This window comes from Neoarius graeffei, chromosome 25 (assembly GCF_027579695.1).
Source record: "Neoarius graeffei isolate fNeoGra1 chromosome 25, fNeoGra1.pri, whole genome shotgun sequence".
Lineage (NCBI taxonomy): Eukaryota > Metazoa > Chordata > Actinopteri > Siluriformes > Ariidae > Neoarius > Neoarius graeffei.
Genome location: NC_083593.1, coordinates 59,361,136 through 59,374,555, shown reverse-complemented (window position 1 = coordinate 59,374,555; position 13,420 = coordinate 59,361,136). Strand labels below are relative to the sequence as shown.

The window sequence follows — 13,420 nt, the reverse complement described above, 5'->3', positions numbered from 1 at the left end:
ATCTATCCTATAATCATCATGGATCTAAAACCTCTCTGAGACCCTGAAAATGCATCTGAGAGCATCTATTTTCAAAAAACTTTCCTGGGGGCATGCCCCCGGACCCCCCTAGTTTTGCCTCACATCGTTGGCGCTCAATTGTCTGTGTATTATCATGCCAGAATTTAGGGCTTTAATTTTTTTTCCCTGGGTAAAACACTCAAGTCATATAAATAAAAATTTATGGTGACAGTAAGAAATCCCGTTACCGACTTGCTCAGCTAAGACTGATTTGACTTCATTGATTGTGGGTTGACTCTCATTAAAACAGGATGGGTGCTATAACTTATGCAACATATACATGCATGCATTTTCACTGATAAAACGTAAAAGGCTCATTAAATAATCAGATGAACTGAGACAATCACATTATGAAGCAAATTAAATAATCTTATACCGCTAACTTAAACACACAATACAAGTTACATGTGTTAATCTAAATGCAGGGAAACAACAAGTGGTGTTTTTGTTGTTTTGTATCCAAATGAGAGTCGGAGCTTACCCGTCTGTGTTCTCACTTCTTGTGGCCGATTGTTTTGAAACAATCTGACTTTCAGTTGTTCGTTCAGTTCTCCGTTCATTCACTTCTTCCACGTAAGGGCGAGCATATCCAGCGGAGAAATCAGATGGCTGCTCCACTCTCTCTCTCTCCACACTGAGTACTCCGCCATCACTGCTCGGCTCAGGCAATTACTAAAACCCAAGATGGAATATGATGTCACCGGTTTTAGCAACAACCGCGGGGAGGTCACTGCCCGAGCGATATGTCCTGTTCCGTTCCGGTTTTTAGCAACAACCCTTGGCTCACGCTCCAGGAGGACTGGTGCAACCATAGATTTACATAGAAGACTAGATGCCTCGTCCCCGTTGCCCATCAACGAAGTCGAACGTCCGCACATGGCGGCCATCTTACCTCAGACAGCTGGCTTACCCATTACATTGTGTTGGTAGCGATATGTACTTTTCAGATGACCGTAACTTCCTCAAATTTCAATCGATATTCAAATGGTTTGGTTTGTTATATAAAAAAAACCCAAACAGAAGTATGTATTTATGATATTAATGATGAATAATCATTTTATGTTTTAAAAAATACGCATAGCTTGGCGAAAATATTTCAGTATACTACAGACTGTAAGACAGGATGCATGCTGAAATTCCTCTGCTGTGAGAAGCCGAACACTGCATACTTATGGATAACTGCAGCCTTAGGACAAATAACCATACAATTTATTTCCAATTTTTAGTGAAAATATTTTTACATGTGATAGGGCCGTAAGGGAAGCTGAAGTTAAATAAACAGCTTACTCACTTCTGAAACTTCAGAAATACTTCATCCACCTCAAAAACCTAATGCACTCACATCATAGCATAATAATGTAAACTCACATCATAGCATAATAACAAATGCACTGCCCGAGTAAGTAATAGTATAAAACAGTGACAGCGACTCATGGTAGTTTGTGACAAAAAAAGCATTTAATTAATCACATGTGGTTATACTTCCAAGGATAAAAAGATATCTTTACATTTACAAAAAGAACATTCAAAGCTGATTATCATGTCAAAGTCAATATATGTTATCACAGAAGATTGAAATTTCATTTGACTAGGCTCCAATGTGCAGTTAAAATAAAACTAAACATACTGATATAAACATCTACAATTAAAACACACACAGACACACACATCATCTTGTCATCAAAGTCAGTACTTTGATTTCCTGTAAATCATAATGTGAGTGCTGGGCTGTGCTGTGCTTGCGTAAGTCTTCATACCCATAGATTTACCCTTGTCTGTGGTAAGATGGCCGCCCTGTGCGGACGTTCTGGAATGCACGGTGAGGAATCTAGTCTTCTATGTAAATCTATGGGTGCAACCATAGACATATAAACATAGACGCCGCCTTCTGCGTAGAATCATACGTCATCCTCGCCGCCATATTGGATGTGGCAAAGTGGAGATTCTTCAACCGTCTCTGGTATAGAGGGCTATCGCGTGACGTCACCATACTGCGAGATTTTGTTAGGGCGCCATATTGGACGACCTCAAGTACATACATACATACATACATACATACATACATACATACATACTCACAATATAAAACAAACTACGAGCAAGAGTGAAGTGACTACTTATCTGTTTTTATTTATATATCTTTGAATTATTTGGACATGGGGAAAAACTATATTTAAAATCCAAAGAGGGATGGAGGGAGGAAAATTAAAACAAAAGAAAGAAATGAAATATATAACATAAATGTGATAAAATTAAGGATGTTTTTATTCAGTAAACATTTAAAAAAATGTTCTACAACACTCTAGCCTAGTGACTTACCAGTAACAAAATGGTCTGAACATATTCTGTACTGCTGTAGACTTGAAGTATTCAGATCCGCTCTGCATAAAGCAGCTAAATACTCTTGCTGTCTCCTGGCAGAAAGCTCCTTGGTTTGCTCCCCTTGTGTCTCAATCACAGCTGGTATTCTGTAGAAAGACTTCTTTTCACCTTTCCCATCAGTTTTGTTAGAACACCCTAACACAGCACAAAAGTTTACCATTGTAGGTTGTTTGATGAACCAAGTGCATGAAATTCTAACGAAAACACCCTAGTCATTAGACACACTAAATGTGTCAGTGGCTGGCTGTAATAAACACAGCCAAGGGACAAAACCATCAATCAGAGTCAGTTTCTCAACATATCGCTTCCTTTCAGCAGGCTTCAGGGTTTTGAAATAATCTGCCATGTCCACAGATCATGCACAGACTTATCCATTATATCCACAGTTTTTTGCCAAGTCTCACACAGGTTTCTTTCAAGTCTACTGTTGGGCCAATAAATCATAAATAAAACAGCTCAGATTTGTTTGTTTAAGTCATTTGCCACTCCACTTTATTCTCGTGGGTTCACATACCGCTGCCATTATTTCCCCCTAATCACGAGTTTGTTGGTCTTCCAATATGGCGCAGGGTCTGTTTACTTCTGGTTTCGGGTGACATCAGTAATATCCCTCTATAGTGTCTAGACAGTAGCCGAGAATAAAGATGCCTCATTCATGTGCTGCGTTTAACTGTACCAACAGGTTTACCATCCAAACGAGATCACATGGGATTATCTTTCACAGGTGAGACTGGAAAAATACTTTTCATTGTATTTGGTCATTATAACGTAATTTTACGAACAGATTTTTCTGACTTTGTGGCTAATATGAAGTCTCGCGCATAATAGCCGCTCGGTGAAACCGGTCTCTAAACAACGAAGTATTTCCTTCGTAACTACGCTGATTGTTGTTAGTTGCTTAGCTAACTTTTCACATACTATGTAGGTTTCCCAAAAATAAAGCCATGAAAAAGCAGTGGGAGACAGCTGTGCGACGGGAAGGGTTTTCTGCTACTCCGTCATCCATGCTCTGCAGTGAACACTTCAGAACGGAGGATTTTGACAGACCAGGTCAGACAGTCAGGATCAGAGAGGGAGCTGTTCCTTCAGTCTTCAGTTTCCCAGCTCATCTCCACCGGGGGGTGTAGAGTTATAAGCAGTGAAAATTAGATAATACAGTCCCACACTATGATGAACGTTTTTGAACGTATGATGAATGTTTTTAACCTTTCTGAATGTGAAGGAAATCAGTGATGTATTTTGTTTTGGTATGACGTTAGAACCTGGCCGAACTCAGTTTGGCGCTCATTCAGCTCACTTTATTCAGCGAGAGTAGGTCTGTGTGGTGACTCAATAAATAAAACAGTACATTTTTATTTTCATTCACTATTTCCAGTTTTTCCACTATTTCCATCATTTATCATATTCAGTCTTGTAGGTTGGTTATTTTGGCCTCAGGTTTTGGTAGCTTGCTACGGTATGCTGACTGATTAGCTTACCTTAGCTATCTATCGCGTATCTGTCGCTAGTTTGCAGTGTACAGGGTATTTCGCACACTATTTATAACCATAACATTAAAATTTGTGTGTGTTGTTTTGAAGCCTGTTTGTTTCCCAAATATATACGTGTGTGTCTTAATGGGTGAATAAAAGGCATCGAGTTAAATATTATTGTAGAAAGGGGCTTTATGAAGTTCAGTCCATTTACTTGCATTGGTTTACGGGGAAGATTTGCCACATCCAATATGGCGGACACTCTGACGTATCCCAGCAACGGGCCGCCAGCTCAATGCGGCGTCTATGTTTATATGTCTATGGGTGCAACTGAACTCACTTTAAAAAAAATAAAATAAATACTTTTCTTTTCCTTTAATTGTTGGTACTGCACCCTTTTTCAATACGGGCTTATAGCCAACGCTCCTCAACATATCAGAGGTCTCGTACGAGTCTTCAGTAAAATGAGCAGAGCAGAGGAGAGACCACTTCGTAGGCGCCCAATGTGCCCATGAACTTCTCGCAAAACGCATCCAAATCTTTGCAGTTTGAACATTCTTGGACCATGAATGCAACGTAAATCCACCTTCTGTCGTGTTGCTGCATCTGCCAGCAACACATCTACGTGGCATGGCGATAAATTAGCTCAAAATGGAGGATCGGAGTTGCAGTCAGCTCTGTGTTTTAGTATAGTGGAAATGGCGAGGAGACCGATAGACTTCCTGCTGTGGTGTCAAGGTCATTCACTCAGACCGCTACCTATATGAATCATTTTAATCGTAAAAATTACTATATTATATTTATTATTAATGCTAAAAACTATTCCTCTGTCATTCTTGAGGTTTCAGGCATTTATAAATAAAAAGTGAGGCCATGGCTCTGCATATATGCTTTGTATTTCAGGAATATATCAACTTTGTTCATGCATTTAGGCAACCTGCAAAGAAATGGCAGAAATGTTATGTTGATGTGAATTATTAAACAAATTTGCCAGATTAATTCAGATAAAAAAATAATACTATGAAAAATAGTTATGATATCTTGTCAAACTTTACTGAGAAAATTCCATCTTAAAATCTTTTTGCCCAAGAATAGCAGGGGCTTCAAATGATAGCAATGAATAAGCATGCAACAAAATTGTACATAAAATATATAACAGTAAAGCAAATTAATTTAAAGAAAAAAGAAAGGCAAACATTTTCAAATTGAAACAAACTAATATTCTTGATAGTTTTCAGTCATTTACTACTACAAACAAAATCTTCATGCTGAATGGGGTGAAGGCTTTACCACTTGGTCAAAGAGTTTGTGTCACTGTAATAAAATAAAAGTATACATATTTATTTCCAAAATGGGGAAGAGTTAGCCAATTATTAAGTTTTTAAAAGCAAACAAGTAAATTTGGTAGTAATGATGAATGATGGTATTTTTGTACATGTTCAATTGTTCATATCTTGCACAAAATTCCTAGGAATGTCTTAACTATTGAACCTATACTTCATATTGATCTACTGTTTCTTTAAAATATAAAATTCCTGGATTAGTAAGACTTCTATTATATGACAAAATTATTATCTAAGAAAATGACAGAGACATCTGTTCTTCCACCATCAACAAAGATTAACACAAATCAACCATAGTTTAATTTATCATCAGCATAGTGTTTACATTAAAATCATATAATAACCGTAATAAGCTCAGAGTTTTATGAATGCTTATGTGACCACTAAATGTGACGACCATTTGGTTCACTAATACAAACCAATGCAGGCAAAAAAACAAGGTGAAGGTCAAGCTCAAGGCTCCTGGTGATAAGTGTCCTCACATAAGGGATGAAATGTCAAGGGTCAGGTCAGTATTATCCAGCTGAAGAAAAAGAAAACACAAGTTCCAATAAAATTGACTAAACACACTGATATTATATGAGCACTCTTAAAATCGGCAATACTTTAATAATGATGAATGTATTAACGTACTGTATTGAATATTTTAATTGAAAATACCTTCATTTGCTTATTTCAATCATATGACTTTCTTACAACATTGATTTCTCACCATAAAAAGGATGTATATAGCAAATAAACATTATTTCTTCCTAACATTAGCACAAAATTAATTCACAGCAGACAGACAATTACCTGTTTCACCCTATGACAGTGACTTACGTGAATAATGGCAAATGTGTTTATGAACACGTTTCCTCGAATTTCAATTGTGGACACATTGCTCATTTTCGAACGCTCTCTGAATAGACATAACTGTCGTCCATTTACAATGACCTAAACAGGTAAAAGAAAAGATTTAAGACAATGTTAGTGGCTTCATTTAATTAAATTGTTTATCAGCTCATTTTCCTTTTTTAAATTTCTTACATCATAGTATCCTGTTCTAATAACTATGAAGATATCAAAGGCTTCCCCTTCAGCAAATATGGGATCTTCTGTCTGTTCCTGTTTCTCCCATCCTATTTCCCCAAAGGAATTGCAGACCACTGTTGATAGGTAAGTCCTGAAGTGAAACATGATTTCATCATGTTCTTGTGTCCCAGCCTTTTGATTTATCGCAAAGCTGCAAAGCATATGCAAATTTCAGTACAAAAAAGCACAATATTTATGTTAACAGCTCTACATGAATGCATCAGAAAAAAAATTGAACTAATGTGCTTTATATTTTATATTGTGTTTGATAATCTTTGTTTGCTTTTGCTTCTGTGTTTCAGTGAAGGTTTTTTGTGTGCAGTATTTTAACAGCTTACCCGTCGGAACCTAAAGGAACTACCCCTTGGAAGAACAAAGCAGATCCGGGTATTAATCCTCCAGGGATCGGGTACAAATTGGGCTGGTTCTGTAGAATCATAAACATTGTGAAGGTCATGCGATATTTCTAATCGTAGTCTTTTAATGTTTCTTTGTTCTAGTTGCAGTATTTAAAAAGTCCTTGTTGTAGCTTTATTGTCTGGATTTGAAGATTCTTCACATGATAAAGGCCATTTCGCATTTCTAAACTAGTTTTCAAGTGCCTGTTACTCACAGGTTTAAAAATTGGATATTTCACATCTGATTGGACGTTAGAAAGCTCCCAGTGTGGCATGCCAGAACGTTGTTCTTTACCAAAGGAAGATTCACTCCAGTTCTGGGGAAATTAAAAGAATGAAGAATACTTATTAATGAAAGTCATCCATAGGATGTCGACAGTGCTTAATATAGGCGTTTAAAAGTTCGATCAGACAAAATTCTGCATAGTCCAAGTATAATCTATACACTATTTGAAATAAAAATCAAGAGTGCTCTGAGAGCACAATATCCCCCGCAGGCAACTATGCCATAACTCTGGTAACACGTGACTGAATTAAACGAAATTGCAATATGCGTATTACTGACTTATAACAAAGAATCCTGTCAAGTTTCGTGAAATTCCTCCAAAAATTGTGAGAGGTGTTGATCTCAGAAAGTGAGTATCTTTCCCGGGATGGACAGACATCGCCACGACATAATCCCCCTTCGGACCTTTCGGCCAGCAGGGGATAAAAACTGAAGCCTTTGAGTATCTGACTTACCGAAACAACACCAACCCTGTTCATAATGATGTCTCCACAAATGTGAAGTAGCTTCACTTTATTCACTGGCATATGGTGCGTAAACACACAGTACCGCCGGCCATTCAAATACACCTGAAAAGAAAAGATTAGGTATCATTGCTTACATTATTTACTTGAATTTTTCCAGTTATTTCTTTAATCTCCATACCTCAAAGGCTTCTTCACCGATGACGATGAAGAAAACAAAGTGTGAACCTTTGGATAAAGAGCACCCAACATAACGTTTTCTAGCCTCACATTCTGTTTTCAGGTACATTCTACATTCAAAAGAATCATTGGGGTAAACCAGCAACTGAAAAGCATTGTCATCACGACGAGTGAGCCCAGTTCTATGATGGAAGGAAAAGCTGTGAAGAAAAGTAAAGTTGATATTATCTGTCAAGCACATCAAGATTTTCAGTATGCTAAATGTGGTTGTACAGTGTGTGTGTGTGTGTGTGTGTGTGATGTATACCTTCCTTCCGGTTCATTAACAACCCCTTGGAGACACAAAGCCATTCCTGGTTTCAGCCCTCCAGGGATTTCAATCACAGCGGGAAGTTTCTGTGGTGAGTAAGCAAAGAACCATAAAAAGCATGCACCATATCCCTAAGAGTTTCGTTATTGACTGTGACTCCATCCTAGCACTAAAATTGTTCATTAGGCAGTGATTGGTTGCAATCTGGGAAGCACTGACATGCTTCTCCATTCATAGTGCAAATGTTATGTGGTCCTATGTGTCACAGGCCACCTCCAAAGTGGGTTTGAATAATCAGACCACAATGCGCATCCAAGACACACTGGCCCCCATTCATACCGTACGTGTGCTTAACGCTGTCTATTTATGATCGAATCACCCAGGACATATGTTTAGGTCAGGTATGAACGGGGTCTTAATCAACCCTTAACTGCTATATACAATGCATAACTATTATCCTGGATGGTTTTATGACTATTTCTAATATGTTCAACAGTGATTTTTCTACCTCTGGAATACTGCCAAGTAATATGGCCATAAAACACTAACCCTGCTGTAATACTTTTTGCCCCACTATGTCCATCAACAGCTTCCAATCAGTGCAGAATGCAGCAGCAAGGTTTAATACACAAGCAATAATATTTGAGCACATAGCTCTCATTTCATGTATGTTGGCTTTACATTGGTTTAGATATTCAAAAAATTCCAACAAACCTCACAAACTCATGTACATTCCTGAGCACACACATCAGCAACTTGTGTCAATGAGATTTAAACACCAACCACCATTGTCTAGTGAAGAATAACTGAAGAAGTCTAGTTAAGAAGCAGCTGCCATTAAAGTTTTACAATCTTTCAAAGAGTACTGATGGTATCAGAAGCCAAACAGAATCTCTAAAAAAAATAGTAATAATAAAATTAATTATATAAAATAAAGCCTATAATAAATCGGTGACAAGTCACATTACATTATATCCTGTATATCAATAACATCATGAAAAGGGCTTTTAAATTATCTGTAAGTCCTCTTACGTGGCACATGATCACTGAACCCCATCCTTCTGACAAACACATAATCGTCCAAAATAATTAGCTTTTTGTATAACTTAAATCCTAACTGAATTCTAGTCACTGCTTGATAATGTCAAACAGTCAGAAAAGTTTCCACATTTTATGTTCAGTCTCATTACCAGCACTCTTCAACTTCAAAAGAGGATGTTTAAAATAATGACTGAATTAATGAAATATCAATAAAAGAAATGTATATTTTAATTAACATGGTTTAAAAAACTGGTAAATATAGGTTACTCTATATAGTATATATTATATTTTATGTTAAGGCTAATTTTAATTTTTTAAAACAACTGTTAAGGGACATTGTGGGTTAAACAATGCAGGAGCATCATTATATTTACAGCCCTCCCTATAAATGTTACTCACAGGGTTGTTTGATAAATTTGTAACCTCTGACTGGAGGTTTGAGGGACTCCACCGTGAAGTGCACAGGTTACTCAACATTTGGGTCCTTAGTTCATTAATAATGGACCGATAGCTCCAGTTCTGTAAAGGGAAACAAATTATGCACTTTACATGCAAATATGCACACTTTTCAGCTTTATTAGTGTATCTGTTTTTTATACCCCTAATATGTGTAATAAAACATATTTACTTACATATTGATCATGTATTTAACTTTTTTTTTTACTAGAAAATCAATGGTCAAAAATCATACATGCATGAAAAGAAATTTTTACAAATGTAAAACGTTAACTGACCCAATTCTGGCCCAAAGAAAATTTTAATTTTCCTTGGCGTGAGAAGAGGACAGAGTCGCTGGCTTCACTCACTCCAACTTCACTAATAGCTCTGTACCGGACCCAGTATTGGTTTGCAGGCTTAATTCCAGTCAGGGTGAAATTCTCCTGAGTATCTGGAGTCTCTGTGACTTCCCATTTTTCCACATCAGTTTCTGAATCAGTGGCCTGTGTTGTCCTGTATTCCACTCTGAACCGCACTGTCGATCCAGTCGGGGACTTCTGCAGCCTCAACATAATGTTTCTCTCCTGGACATCCACCTTGGGTGCAGGAGGTTTGGACACGGGTTGAAACGCACCGTCCACCATGTTGTGTTTTCTGTAAAGACGGATGGAGGCTCCAGGATTGGAGGCATCAGAGACTGAGACAATGACAAACTTGATTTGTGTGTCATCTTTATTAGCTTGGAAAAAACTTCTGAAAAGAAAAATGTTATCTTTCATCTTCTCACTGAGTTCAGGAGTGCGGATCCACAATTGTTCAGTTGACTCTGGAACTGTTACCAGGTTTTCAAACTCATCTACTTTCAAAAATTTTGTTAGAATGGACAAATATTGGTCTTCGTATTTCAGAGAGGTAAAGCAGAAGCACAACACAGTATCAACACTGGGATCTATTAGAATGTTGCTCAACAGGGCTGTGTAGTTTACGACAGGGACGCCACTCAGTTGCTGGGTATAGAGTTTCAGCAGATGTAATTCACTCTGATTGTTCTCAAACCATTGATTCAGCTTCTCAGCTCTAAATGGAGACTTTTCGTGGGTGGTTATGATGTCTGCTAGTGCCCGCTCCTGTTCTTTTCCACCCCGAATAGCAGGGATGAGCCTACGCAGGTTTTTTTGAAAAATCACCTTGTAGGCTTCTAGCAGCGCTTGCAATTTCTTCACCCTTCGTCTCACATCCTGGAAATCATTTACTGTTGTGTTTGTAATCAAGTCATTACATTGAATCTCTGCATTTCTCAGTTCCTCCAACAGAGTTTCTGTTTTAGTGATCAGTGTTTTACGAACTTCTCTCTCCAGTGTAGCTGCTTTTTTACTCAAACGTGCAAGGGGATAAAGCCAAACCTTCATTGGTACTGCATCATTCTCTCTCTTCCTCAGCAGAGATGAAAGCTCCTTGTACAGCTGCAGGGCCTCTTTGTATGTGGTGGGATTCTGCTCAAGTTCATAGTCACCATAAAATGTACAACTGATCTTATCAGACAATTGTTTCTCACCATCACTCATTTTTAGACCTCCAGCTCCCTCTATATCAATAAAAGGAATATTTCTGACCATTAAATTTAAGGTTCCCTCAATTTCTTCTTTGTTCTCATTCTCATCGGCTGTGAGATCGAACACCATGAAAGCCTGAGCTCCATAGAGTACAGCAGTAACAACATGCGTGGCAGTTCCGTCCTCAAACACCTTTGGGTAGGTGATATTGCGGTCCATAGTTAATTGGTCATATCTTGTTGTCTGGCTGTACTGCAGAGAAACCCGGCTCTGACGTGTTGAGGATTTGTTATCACGTAAGAACCTGGCTGAGCCTCCAACATCCACTAAACCACCCAGGATGCTAGCTGTAAGGGAAGCACTCACATCTAGCAGTTTGGCTTTCTCACTGAGGGAATCAGAAGCAGTGAACTTCAGATCTGTCTTGGGCTGTCGATGGGAAACCACGCCCTTCTTTATTGTTTCATTATCCCATAGAGAAATACCTGAAATGAATAAGAGACTACAACTGATAGTTCTGTCACAAACTGTGCAACAGTAAAACTGTTAGTTATGACTTAAAAATTATTTGTCAACTTTTACTACTTTCCATCCAGAAGAGTGTGGATTTAAAGCCCACCAGACATTAAGTTAGCACTGTTAATCCCTGTGACCAAATAATGTATCTTGTATTTAGTAATAATAAGCAATATTATTATGTTCTACTTCTGGCACTGTAATACGTATTCCACAATGAATGCCCGATATTCACCTTAAAGTTTGTTTCATAAATAGCTTCGGCAGCAAGATAGCGTACTGAAGATATGCCACTTTATTACACACCTGCTGCTAACCAACATGAATTAAAAAATAACCTCTGTGAAGTTTGGATATACGCGGATAAATGATAAAATCATAACTTTAAATCCCAGTGCCAAATTTAGAGGGGTGCTGGGTATATCAATAATCTGACATTACTTTTGGTGTGATGAGGACATACAAAAAAATAAAATCACTATTGTTTTCCTGATGATTTTTAATGGCACAATCTACTGTCACACAGTCTTGCCATTCATCTTATAAATTCTGACCTACTTTTCTTTTTTTCTTACTGCAGTAAACCTCCAGCAAGTTACTTCAGTGGCTCTCACCTTAATATCTCTATGCTTATAGTGTAGCTTTCAAACAGCTATACGCCAACATTTTATAAGACAAAGAAATCCATTCATTTAAAAAAAAATTAGTCAGTAGAACAACTATCAGTATATAGTGTACATATTTAAAGAGTTTCTGCAGCTCTTCTTTGTTCTCATGACTTATTCAAGTTTCAGAGCCTAGGCCATTGACATTTATAGATAGAGTACGTTAACATTTTGAGAAAAATTACCCCTAGGTTACAACACTTTGGGGTCTCACAAAAATAACTATGTGGCCTAGGTAGAATTTAAGTTTAGCATCACCAACTAAGTTGTAGATTTCCAGAAAATAATTATGCTAACATGTCTACAGGATCATACTGAGCTAAAGAAACACCATCCCACTGTTCTTGGGGATAGCAGTGTATAAATTAAAGTAAAAAATTAGGAAAGAAAAAGAGCACTTCTCCATTACGATACAAATGCTACATTTCATCAACAAGATGAGAGTAAAACATGGCCAACTGAACATTTAGACTGTACCCCCAATCAAGACAGGATATTAACACTTGACAGTGTTTGGAGGCAACATTGTTTTTTTTTTCCAATGAATTGGGTGATTTAATTTCATATATGCTTTAATAATTTTGTAATGGAACATATTATAAGTGCATCACTATGCAGTCAGTGAGTTTACATTTATTTAACAGTTAAGTAACACTTGGATTGGGGAATGTTGAAGACTGTGGGATGTTTACCTGGAATAACAGAATCACTGCGGCAGTCATACAACATGCCAGGATGCAAAGCCCTTCCTACGGCTGCCATTTCAATGATTTTAGCCTCCATAGCTGTCAAAAATACAACGAGAAACAACTGTCATTTAATTACCACTACTAGGTTTCATACAATAAGATCACTCACACAGTGATATTATTAGTAGCAGTAATAATAGAAAAAGCTAGTCATCTCACCTGATGTGTTGTTCTCAAAACGAGTTCAGTATGGTGACTATAAACGTTTTGTGGTGGAGCCTCACAGTCCCAACCAACTTCTGAATTTTATCTGTAGTTTGTCAGATATTTATAGCCAGATTTGTTTTTAAAAATGTTGCCTCAGGAATTCTCTAACAATTAAAGCAAATAACCCTTTTACCTGGAACACAATGAAGCTGATGCACCGTGTTTAAAAAAATAAATAAATAAAAACAAATAAATAAAATTGACTGTGTTTCTCTCAGACAGTTCACATGCTTTATACTTAGGCTTACTGATAAAGGTATACAGTGTAAAAAACCTCTGTAT

At 37.4% G+C, this 13,420-nt stretch overlaps 1 protein-coding gene across 1 annotated transcript; it reads right to left on the bottom strand.

Annotated features, from left to right (window-relative positions):
- Window positions 1-7,647: 7,647 nt before the first annotated feature.
- On the bottom strand, window positions 7,648-12,965 carry LOC132873267 (neoverrucotoxin subunit beta-like). Its single transcript, XM_060908626.1, has 3 exons — window positions 12,875-12,965; window positions 9,796-11,486; window positions 7,648-7,707 (listed from the first exon to the last, which is right to left on the bottom strand). Exons 1-3 carry the CDS (start codon window positions 12,963-12,965, stop codon window positions 7,648-7,650), a joined length of 1,842 nt encoding a protein of 613 aa, XP_060764609.1.
- Window positions 12,966-13,420: the final 455 nt, after the last annotated feature.